Source organism: Colius striatus, chromosome 10, assembly GCF_028858725.1.
Source record: "Colius striatus isolate bColStr4 chromosome 10, bColStr4.1.hap1, whole genome shotgun sequence".
Lineage (NCBI taxonomy): Eukaryota > Metazoa > Chordata > Aves > Coliiformes > Coliidae > Colius > Colius striatus.
The window spans coordinates 13,356,318-13,366,573 of NC_084768.1; the positions used below are offsets into that span (position 1 = coordinate 13,356,318).

General features: G+C 47.1%; 2 protein-coding genes across 2 annotated transcripts; one reads left to right on the top strand and one right to left on the bottom strand.

Moving 5' to 3' along the window:
* Positions 1 to 1,960: 1,960 nt before the first annotated feature.
* Positions 1,961 to 5,328, bottom strand: LOC133626273 (cilia- and flagella-associated protein 144-like). The gene is made up of 4 exons (XM_062003948.1): positions 5,196 to 5,328; positions 4,164 to 4,223; positions 3,265 to 3,368; positions 1,961 to 2,234 (listed from the first exon to the last, which is right to left on the bottom strand). Exons 1-4 carry the CDS (start codon positions 5,326 to 5,328, stop codon positions 2,169 to 2,171), a joined length of 363 nt encoding a protein of 120 aa, XP_061859932.1. The 3' UTR covers positions 1,961 to 2,168.
* LOC133626276 (ATP-dependent DNA helicase PIF1-like) lies at positions 5,327 to 7,774 on the top strand. The gene is made up of 6 exons (XM_062003976.1): positions 5,327 to 5,362; positions 5,467 to 5,592; positions 5,680 to 5,785; positions 5,884 to 6,009; positions 6,106 to 6,259; positions 7,721 to 7,774. Exons 1-6 carry the CDS (start codon positions 5,327 to 5,329, stop codon positions 7,731 to 7,733), a joined length of 561 nt encoding a protein of 186 aa, XP_061859960.1. The 3' UTR covers positions 7,734 to 7,774.
* The last annotated feature ends 2,482 nt before the right edge of the window (positions 7,775 to 10,256 follow it).

The window sequence follows — 10,256 nt, forward strand, 5'->3', positions numbered from 1 at the left end:
TAGCCTTTCCCCATAAGGAAGATGCTCCAGTCCCCTGATAATCAGCAGTTCCCTGTCTCTCTTGAGCTGAGGAGCCCAGAAGTGGACACAGGACTCCAGGTGAGGCCTGACCAAGGCAGAGTAGAGGGGGAGCAGAACCTTCCTTGACCTGCTGGCCACACTCTTCTTGATGCATCCCAGGATGCCATTGGCCTTCTTGGCCACGAGGGCACATTGCTGGCTCATATTTATTTTATTATCAATCAGACTCCCAGGTCTCTCTCTGCAGAGCTGCTCTCCAGCAGGTCAACCCCCAGCCTGTACTGGTGCATGGGGTTGTTCCTTTCCAGATGCAGGACTCTGCACTTGTTCTTGTTGAACTTCATGAGGTTCCTCTCTACCCAGCTCTCAAGCCAGTCGAGATCCCACTGAATGCAGCCTAGCCTCTGGTGAATCAGCCAGTCCTCCCAGTTTGGTGTCATCAGCCAACTTGCAAATGGCAATATTTAAGAAGATAAATGGCTAAAAGGGTACCTGACATAATACCACTCTCAGGCAATAGGGAACCTACTAAAACAACAGCAGATAAAAACAAGGATTCATGGCATTTTCTTATGAAAAAGGTGTCTTCAAAACTTGTTTTTTTTAATGATAATGTTGGTTGATAGAACTAATTATGTTGCCATAAGAGATTTATGCAAGGCATAATATTCAGTTTCTTTCAGTATAAAGTACCAGCCCCACAAAACTGAAACCTGCTAAGTAACAAAGTACAATGCTTACCAGTTTTCTGTATACAGATGCACTCAAGGAGTTGAAGTTGGCACCAATCACTAACTCAAGGCAAGATTCTCAGTACTCCACACTAAGACAAGTATGCCAACTGTGCTGAAAGTCACTGACTGGTGTGGGATGCACTAAGGTCTGAATTTGTTGGGCAAGAATAGTTGTTCTTTCAGTGCTTGTGCTGGGCTTTAAATGCAGCATGAGTTGGTGAGCTCAGGCAGCCTGCTCTGACACCATAATATTTTGTTGACGCCAACATGTTTAATTCAAGTCTTTAAACACAGACAAAATCTGACTGCTATACATATATCCCAGAGCTTGATCCTAAAAGCCACACAGGAAGAGGATAACTTCCAAGAATCTATTGCTAATTCCTGTCACCTCAATAAGAGGGAAGAGGTTTATGATGGCTGATGGGAGTCTGTCAGCAGATCCATGTACCATCTTGAGGGCTACCTGAGGAAAGTAATGTAGGTGATGATGCTGTTTGGTTGTTTTTCAGACCAAATGCCAAAAGACGATACAAGAATCAAAAGTTTGGGTTTGGTGGGAAGAAGGGCTCAAACTGGAACACAAAGGAGAGTTTTAATGATGTATCCAGCTTCCGATCAAAAGTGGCTCACAACAAAGGCCCAGGAAAAGGCAGAAAAAAGGCCCTCAATGTAAGTAAAATGTGGCATGCAAATGATCCTACTTGGCTAGGTAGCCAGTCCCTGATCTGGGAAAGCTGAGTACGTGATGGGTGCCTCCAGCATCTGGAAATGTCAGCGTCTGCCTTTGGGCATGACGTGTTTCTGCTGTCATCAAGCAGCTAACTGTGGAGCAAGCTCAAGGATTCCCGGTGGCAAGAAAGAAAGTCAGTGGAAACTAGTGCCTTATCATTAATTCCATCTTACTGTCCATTTTGTTGAAGGATTGTTTTCTAGTTGAACCTTCAATGTGTAAACGCATTAAATGGTTTGCACAGAACTATGTCTAATTCATGTTTAGCTGTGTTACGAGTGGTGCCTGAAAACTGCCCTTTGTTCCCTTCAATCTGGCAGCTTTTTTTGCAATGACATATGCTTGATGAACTTGAGTTCTGGGTTATGTTGCTGATATCAAAACAAGAAGTCTCAAGTCTGTCAAGATGTAAAAGTGTCTTTTACAATACTTATATAGATGGGTTTGGAAACAGCAGTGAGACAAATGCATCTACCTTGTACACTGGTTTATTTCTAGAACTGTTGTCAGGTTGCAAATCTGGAGGTTCTCTCTTCCCTTTCCTTGCTATCCTCTCTGTCCTAATAACAAGCAGGGCCTAAGACATTAGATGTCATTATGTGCTTCTAAGTTGTGTGGCTTGGCCACTCTCCTGCTGCAGGTTCTCAAGACTGCTCCTGCCCATGTCCCATGGCAGCTGTTTATTTAGTGATCTCCGTTCTGCGGTGGGGGAAGTGGAGTCTGCGATCGGTGCGATCCACAGGAACCTGGGAAAGAAAAATGATGAATAGTTATGTGCTTTAGTAGAGTTAGTAGCAGTAGTATTAGTCTCTCCCGAGAGGTGCTGAATTATGTCCTTGCTGCTGAGAAATGTCCAAGTGAAATGAGTAGGGTAGTACTTAATTGACAATATGCTGTTCACTGCTTCGTTAAGGTAGAACGCGGTGAAAAGGGAAAACATGAAGTATGAAAGCACTGAGAGTCCTGACTCCTTAAATTTAACAAATTTAATTGTCTCTTTCCCTACAGGCTAATCCTATCACTAGTATCTTAAGAGTGTAAAGCCCTGCTGGGATGCCTGTCTCTAGCCTTGTCATGAGGAACTAGTTTACCGGAAGTGTAATACGAAAAGCTGCAGAACACTGTTGTGTTTCCTTATTCGCCTTAGTTTTCTTTGTAAGGGGCCAAAATGAATCAGGCTCTCCTTTGCCTTTCTTGAAGTACCAATTACAAAGTCAGACATGATCACAGCTATTCAGATATAACTGATGTCTCGGCTTGTTAATAAGATTTCTTTTCCTCCTGTTGACTCACACTTTGCCAAATGGATCCTCACTGGTGTGTTCTGCCTCAGGTGTACTTAGCTGATTATTAATTTTATGGCTCTGCTGGCGATTTGTTTGGAAGATGCTATACAGCAGGGCATTTCTTTTCACAGTACTCAGGTATGTCACTTCACCTTGCTCACTGTGCCATCCCTCATGGCAGAATGCTGTAATAAAACAGCTGTGACTACGTATGTGGCACTTGGCAGTATGCTTGGGGTCGACTGTCATTGTAGATATTTTGCATGCAGGTTCCTCAGGGGAAGTCTACTGTTTCTGGGTCCACAAACATACCAGTGTGAAGTGTGCTCTTAGGTGTAAAGTTTAAAAACCTGCTGTCTGTGAACAGCTCTGCTCATTCTTAGTCATTCCTGTTTTCCCTATTGGTCACAAATTACTTTCTTGCATGAGTATCTTTTAGTGTGAACTTCTCTGAATCCTGAAAAGAGCCATCCTTAAACACCTTACTCACCAAAGGGGTTGTGTTCCAGCCAACTTCTTGGCTTTCAGTTTGTGGCTCTGAATATTTCTTTGTTGGCTCCAGTGCTGCATGGTGGATGAGATTCAGAAACTTGTCTGTTGGTTTAAGAGACACAAATAGAAGTTACAGAAAGCATGTTTAAAAACCAGTCACCTGTGGATGTGTGTTAGAGGAGACATCCTAATGCTGTCCAGGCAATAGCAAGAAAGCCAAGGTTGGAGGCCACTTCTGTTCTTCTCTGAACGATCTTGGAAGAGAATGCAGGGTGACATTTCTACAGAAATGAAGTTTCAGGACTTCCCTGCCTATATTGTCCTGTTAATTCTGCCATCCCTGTCTATTGAGCTGCAGCATCTTACTTTTCTTATACCACATCTAGTACCAACCAGAGCTCCACGTTAGCTTTCAACTTCCTCAGTTGCCTGACACCTGCTGCCTTTCCTTGCTTTAGTTTTCTTTGCTCCCTTAATCCTTGACTAGAGCAGGCCAACCTTAGCTGGCCATTAAGGTTTTTAGACAAAATGAGCATGTTGGAAATAAGGAAGCAGTTGCTGTGAGTTCCTGACTCGGCAGCTGTGTCAGCAGTTTACCGTGGTGCGGTGGGGAGGTAGAACCTGCAGTGACAGAGAAGTAGAATCTGCAGGCAACATCTGTGTGCAAAACACGTTTCTAAGGTGTTTTTTTGTTTTGCTCTTAGAGAGGTTTAGATTCTCAAGCAGAGAGAGTCCTTGCCCTACACTTCACAAAAATCATGGATGAGTGTAAGTTGCCTACAATGGCAGAGAGGCGTTTCCACCTATGTCATCTTTTAGACTAATGGGAATTTAAAACACCTTATTTATTAGTCATTTTCTTATGTGATTATCGCAAGCTGTTGAGATGTTTCTTACCATCTGCTGGCTCTTCTACAGCATCATGCCACGACATAGGCTTCCTGGCTATTGTGTGAACTGGAAAGAAAAGATACAGGTGAAGGACTTTAATGTGAATCACAACCAGGTAAGGATTACCTATCATTGCATGTGTTCTTTTTGATTATTCCCCAGTCTGGGCCCATCTACTTCACTGAAGCTGTAAAGGAAGAACATCATGTGAGCTGAATGAGTTGGGCAGGTCCAACTCATGTCCAGGTGGGTCTTGAAGATCTCCAAGGAAGGAGACTCCACACTCGCTGGGCAGCCTGTGCCAGGGCACCTTCACCTGAACCATTTAAGTGGAACTTTTTGCCTTCCAGCTTCATCCCATCACCCCTTGCCCTGTTGCTAGATACAATAGAAAAAAAGGGGTGTCCCAACCTCCTGCCACCCACCATTTGGATATTTGTAAATATTAATGAAATATTGCCTCAGTCTCCTCTTCTCCAGACTAAACAGCCCCGGTTTCCGCAGCCTTTCCTGGTATGAAAGATGTTCCAGTGCCCTGGCCATCTTGGTGGCCCTGCACTGGACTCTCTACAGAAGTTCTCTGTCCCTCTTGAGCTGAGGAGCCCAGAACTGGACACAGGACTCCAAATGAGGCCTCACGAGGGCAGAGCAGAGGAGAAGAACCTCCCTTGACCTGCTGGCCACACTCTTCTTGATGCTAAAGGCATCCAGGCTAAAAAGTGTAAAAAGCATAAAAGGCATCCAGGCTAAAAGCATGCTGAGGGCCCTTGTAGATGCTGCCTGCATTCACCACAGCAGTTCCAGCCCACCCCAGTGGTGGCCTGCAGAGGGACAACTTTCAGGAAATTATTATCCTTGGGTTGGGTTGTGGTTTACTGTAAAAACTAGACCTGAAAGAATCTATTCCTTCTCTGCCAGCAGGAGAGCAGAGCTGAGCGCTGCCGGGCCTTCCCTCCCTCCCGTCGGCAGCGCGGCTCGGGGCAACGCCCCCGTCGCCCTCAGCCCTTCACGCCGGTTCTCTGTGAGTGCGGGGCTCACCGCGGCGTAGCGGGTTCACGTCGAACCGCGTGTGCAGCGTCTGGCACTGCAGCTCCTTCCGCACCCGCTCGCAGAGGAGCCGGTCCAGCCGCACCGCGTCCAGCGGCTCCTTCTCCCCGCTGCGGGCGGCCATGGCCGCGCCGGGCGTCGCGGCGTGCCGTAGCCAGGCAACGCGTCACGTGGTCCTGCACGAGGCTGCTGATTGGCCCGGCTGGTGCTCCGGCCCCTCCCCTTCTGGGCGAGCCGTTCCCGCTGCCTATTGGCCGCCGAGTTAAAGCCCCTGGCTCCGGGGGCACAGGCCCTGCGGGGCGCGCTGGTGCTGCTGGGCCGCCGCGGGCTGCGCCAGCCCGTGCTGCGGGTGGTCGGCGGCGAGGCGCGGGGGGAGCGCCCGGCGGAGGTGAGTCCCTGGGCCGAGGACGGGGTTCTCGGCTGCCGGCCCCGCTGACCGGCCCTGCCCTCACACGCGCCGCTGCCCGTCCCGCAGGTGCCCCGCGCGGAGAGGCGGCCGTCGGCGAGGCTGTCTGCGGAGCAGGAGGCGGTGCTGGGCGCCGTGCGGAGCGGGAAGAGTGTCTTCTTCACTGGCTGTGCGGGTGAGGGGGACGGGACCGGACGGGATGGCATGGCATGGCTGTCACCGAGTAAAATCCTCGGGTCACGCCACTGACCTGCTACTTGTCCCTCTATTAAGGGACTGGGAAGTCGTTCCTGCTGAAGAAGATTGTGGGCTCGCTCCCTCCCAAGAGCACCTATGCAACAGCCAGCACTGGAGTGGCTGCTTGCCACATTGGTGGCACCACTCTTCATGCCTTTGCAGGTAATGGTCTGCCCAACAGCAAGGGGCTGGGAGCTCTCACTCCCTTCCCAAAGAGTCGGAAGCTTCCCAAAGCTTTGCTTTCTGCTCCCCTGCCAGGGATCGGCTCTGGGAAGGCACCGCTGGAACAGTGTATTCAGCTGGCAGAGAGGCCTGGCGTGCGGCAGCATTGGCTGGCCTGCCAGCACTTGATTATTGATGAGATCTCCATGGTGGATGGCAAATTCTTTGACAAGCTGGAGGCAGTGTCAAGGTCAGTGATTATCACGTGAAACAACTGACAGAAGTGAGTTTCTCTAAATTTAAAGGCAACCACTGGTGTAGGACTGGAAGGAAGCTTGAAAACATAACCAGTGTCTGGGCAGACCTTTATTCTGAGATGTTTGATCTCCTCCTCCTTCCCCAGCTGTGGCTCTTCTGGTTGCTGTTTCCACCTCTGGAGCCAACTGTTGCCTCTAGGGCTGAGTTCAGAATGTGGCTTTATTTATTCAGTGCCCATCAGCTCTCTCTGGCAGAGAGAGGCAGCTGTAGTATCACAGCTATCAAAGAATCCTACCAGGATTCTTTGACATCTGGGATGGGTAAGCAAAGCAAATGTAATGCCTTGCAATAGCATTGCTTGATTATTTGAGCTCTTTTGATGCAGCTGAGGATAATAGTGTTTTACCACAGCTGGTATATGCTTGAATGTACTGATAGACTAAGAAGTAACTGCTGAGACATGACTATGTCCAGCTTCTGGAGGCCATTCAAAACTTCCCCCCCTCTTTCAGGGCAGTCAGAAAACGGGATGAGCCTTTTGGAGGAATTCAGCTAATCATCTGTGGGGACTTCTTGCAGCTACCCCCAGTTTGCAAGGCTAATGAAGAAACCAAAGTCTCAAAGACATTCCTTAGTTTTATGTACTGAAAGGAAACATGATGTTGCAAGCTAGAGTTGGTGTGGAGGCAAGAGGCAGGATCTCTTAAGTAGTATATCCAGAGCAGCACTCAAACCTTCAGCAGCTACTGCTGATATGCAGCTCTTCCTGCAGCCGCTCTGCTCCTGGGGTGCAGGGCTCACTCACCCGTGTCAGATACTGCCTGCATGCCACAGCCCAGCTCTGTTCCTCACTCCTGCCTGGAACCAAGGTTTTTTCCTGCCTTTCCTTCCACCAGATTGAGCCAATGAGGGAGCTCACAGAGAAAATCTCTTCCCTTTCTCTAGCAACAGCCTGCCAAGAAACAGGTGCTCCCCTTCCCAGAGCAGCGCAGCCAGCAGGGTGGGTAGGCTGCAAGCCCTCACCTTTTGCCCAGGCAGGTGCATTCCCAGCAGGGTGGTGGCTCTGCAAACCTGCTGCTGGCCTTGGAGAGGGTGCAGAGCACTATCCCTCCCTCTCTCCCTGGGCAGGATCTGGCCATGCTCTGATCCTGGAGGGTGGCTCATTTCCTCCCAGATGAAGGTGAAGGAGTGCTGGAGACAGGGAGCAGCTCCCAGGCAGCAGGTGAGAGGGAGCCTGCAGCCAGGTTGGCAACACTAAGGAAGATTCGACACATTCAGCAATTCAATACCAAATTCAGTATTTGGTATTATGTAACATTAAATAAAATAGCTTTTTCACTACTGTATAGGCCAGAGCCATCTAGTTGCAGGACTGGATCTTTGTATGGCATTGTTCCAGGCAGGCACTTAAGTCAGGCAAAATGTCATTGCAGTACTGTCTCCATATCACCAGGCAGCTGCAGTAACCCACCTCCCTGCGAGACAGCAGAATCAGCAGAGACTACCAGGCTGCAGAAGAGCTGACTTCCTGGTAATCCAGTGGAAAGAAAAGGGTGACCATTTTGAGAGGAGTTAAGGAAGCAGAAAAGGTCTCATTTGAGGAGAACAGAAGAGAGTAGCCGTAATGCTGAAGTCAGCAGGGGAATGGGACTCCTAGACTCTGCATGCTCCCTCCTTTGTGGCTGGGCTTAAGGACAGCAGAGGGAACACTGCTGTGAGTCTGAGCAGATGGAAAATCTCCTGGGAGATGTAGGAAGAAGAAAATAAGGCTGAACAACAGCTTTTGCCTGACTAATGGAAAGGGAGGCTCAGTTATTAAGTTGCATGCTAGTCTTTTAGCAGGCTATGAGAGTTCAGGATATGCCAGTGTGATAAACACCGATTAGTGTGAGAGCTTCAGGAATTTGAGTACACTCTGGCAGATCTTTGGAAACTTGTGAAACATCATCTGTTAAGCGATTGTTGTCCTAAACATAAAACAACAAATGGAATATGGTGGATTTCTCTATACAAAACACCCTTGAACAATGAGCTTGCCACTACCCAGAAAAACCTTGTCCTTCAGTTCAAGGACAGGGAGCTGCTGGAGAGTGTTCAGTGCAGGGCCACAAAGATGATGACTGGAGTGGAGCATCTCCCTTATGACGAAAGGCTGAGGGAGCTGGAGCTCTTTAGCTTAGAGGAGACTGAGAGGTGACCTCATTAATGTTTACAAATACGTGGGTGTTTACAAAAGAGTGGGTGTCAGGAGGATGGAGTCAGGCTGTTCTCAATTATAGGCTGTTCTCAATGCCTGACTTGTAATATTCTCCCTTGCAAACAATACTTTAGCTGCCTCTTAGGCACTAAGATAAAGTTCAAAATCCTCTTGAAACTCATCTGTCAGCTGTCTACCCAGGCCTCATCCCACAAGCCTTGTATTGCCTTTAAGATCTTTCTAATGGTGGTGACACACGGGCATACTTTTAAGCTTATTAATCACCACTTAGAAATCATTCTTCACCTCTATATGCTGCTTCTTCTTAGTAGGACAAGGTTCTTCTGTTTCAGAAAGATTGATTCTATTTCTCTAAACCACATCTATTAAAGCAGTGGCTTCTACCACTCAATTTATTCTGGCAGAGGGAGAGGGGAAAGTTATACCACATGGGAGTCTTGCAAATTAAAATGAGTGTGCTCTGAAAACTTAAGAGGGAACTAGTTTCTAAAGTATTTGCTAATTACATTAATTACATCCTCTTTCTGTACAGGAAGTATCAAGATGATTACATGGGGGCAGGGGGGAGAAAGACAGGATGTTAAGCTAGCACATTAAGACACTGATTCCATCTTAGCTTCTTCCTTTTGTTCCTGTTAAACCTGTGCTTCACACAGGTTAGAACTGCAAAATGAAAAAAGATTGAGAAACTGAATTCCACATTCATGGACAAAGCACTCAAGTGAAGTAGTTGGCACAGGAGCTTGTGTGGAACCATCTGTTTTGTGATGGTGTTAGCCCCAAAATTAGTCTAATATCCCTAATGGTAATATAGCTCCAATGTTAGGCAGCCTGGGCACCACCATCTGTACAATACACACCAATGTATAATGCTTCTATGAGTATGTAGAAAGCACTTGTCTCTTCTCTACAATTCAGGATGGGGAATGAAAGCAGTAATGTACCAGCCGTTGGTACATAACACCATATAGTTCCATACTGAAGCAGTAGCTTAAGCTTGTGTATGAAGCATTCCTCAGTGATACACTACCATGCACTGTCAACAAAGAATGAAACATTTACTTTTCCCTTCCTCCCTCATTATAAATGAAATTAGTTCCTGTCTTTTTCTATACATGAGCACTTTGCAGAGTGACCTTTTAGGAGAATTTCACCAAAAAAAAATGAACTAAAGGGATTGCATGTGTTCGGAAAAAAAAAGACAAGCAAAGATTCATTTATCAAGGTTATAGGAGAGTTTTGACTTAAGGTTTGGACTTTATTCTGGATTTTGGAATCTGAAACTGGGCTGCTTTTTTTGTCCTGCTGCACTTATTGTAACAGATGAGACAACACAGGAGGTAGAGGCTTAAGCAAGGGCTCTAGCTGAGGTGTGCCTGACCATTAGTCAAAGGTTGCCCTCACAAGGTAATTGATTTTTAGTCTGTGAATGAGTACTCTTTGCAATAAAACCCACATGGGTCTTAGGTGCAGGCAGTCTTTTCTGTGGACACAAACAATTTAATTTGGAAAACAAAAGGCTGATGGTGATTTTTGCAGTACAATGGCACTAAATTAGAATTCTAGCAGAAAAGACTTACAGAGTGACCATCTCTTCTGAACTAGAGCACGTTATTTTTTTCAAGAGAAAGGTGCATACCTGCCTTAGCATGAAGGCACAACGAGCAGTCTTGTACTAACATACATTTATTTTCTCTTATCTCCTAGAACTCATAGAATGGGCAGATTCCAGGGAAGCAGAAGGAAGTGAAGGTTGCTGCCTTGTGTTCAG

What these genes read in the sequence shown, in the direction of transcription:
- LOC133626276 (XM_062003976.1), top strand. Translation starts at nt 5,327, where the DNA reads ATGGCCGCGCCGGGCGTCGCGGCGTGCCGTAGCCAG. An exon ending in TCGCGGCGTGCCGTAGCCAG is followed by an intron (nt 5,363 to 5,466) that starts GCAACGCGTCAC and finishes TTGGCCGCCGAG; the next exon opens with TTAAAGCCCCTGGCTCCGGG. An exon ending in CTTCTTCACTGGCTGTGCGG is followed by an intron (nt 5,786 to 5,883) that starts GTGAGGGGGACG and finishes CCCTCTATTAAG; the next exon opens with GGACTGGGAAGTCGTTCCTG.
- LOC133626273 (XM_062003948.1), bottom strand. Translation starts at nt 5,328, where the DNA reads ATGGCCGCCCGCAGCGGGGAGAAGGAGCCGCTGGACGCGGTGCGGCTG. An exon ending in CGTGAACCCGCTACGCCGCG is followed by an intron (nt 4,224 to 5,195) that starts GTGAGCCCCGCA and finishes TTTTCTTTCCAG; the next exon opens with TTCACACAATAGCCAGGAAG. An exon ending in GCTGGAACACAACCCCTTTG is followed by an intron (nt 2,235 to 3,264) that starts GTGAGTAAGGTG and finishes TTTCTTTCCCAG; the next exon opens with GTTCCTGTGGATCGCACCGA.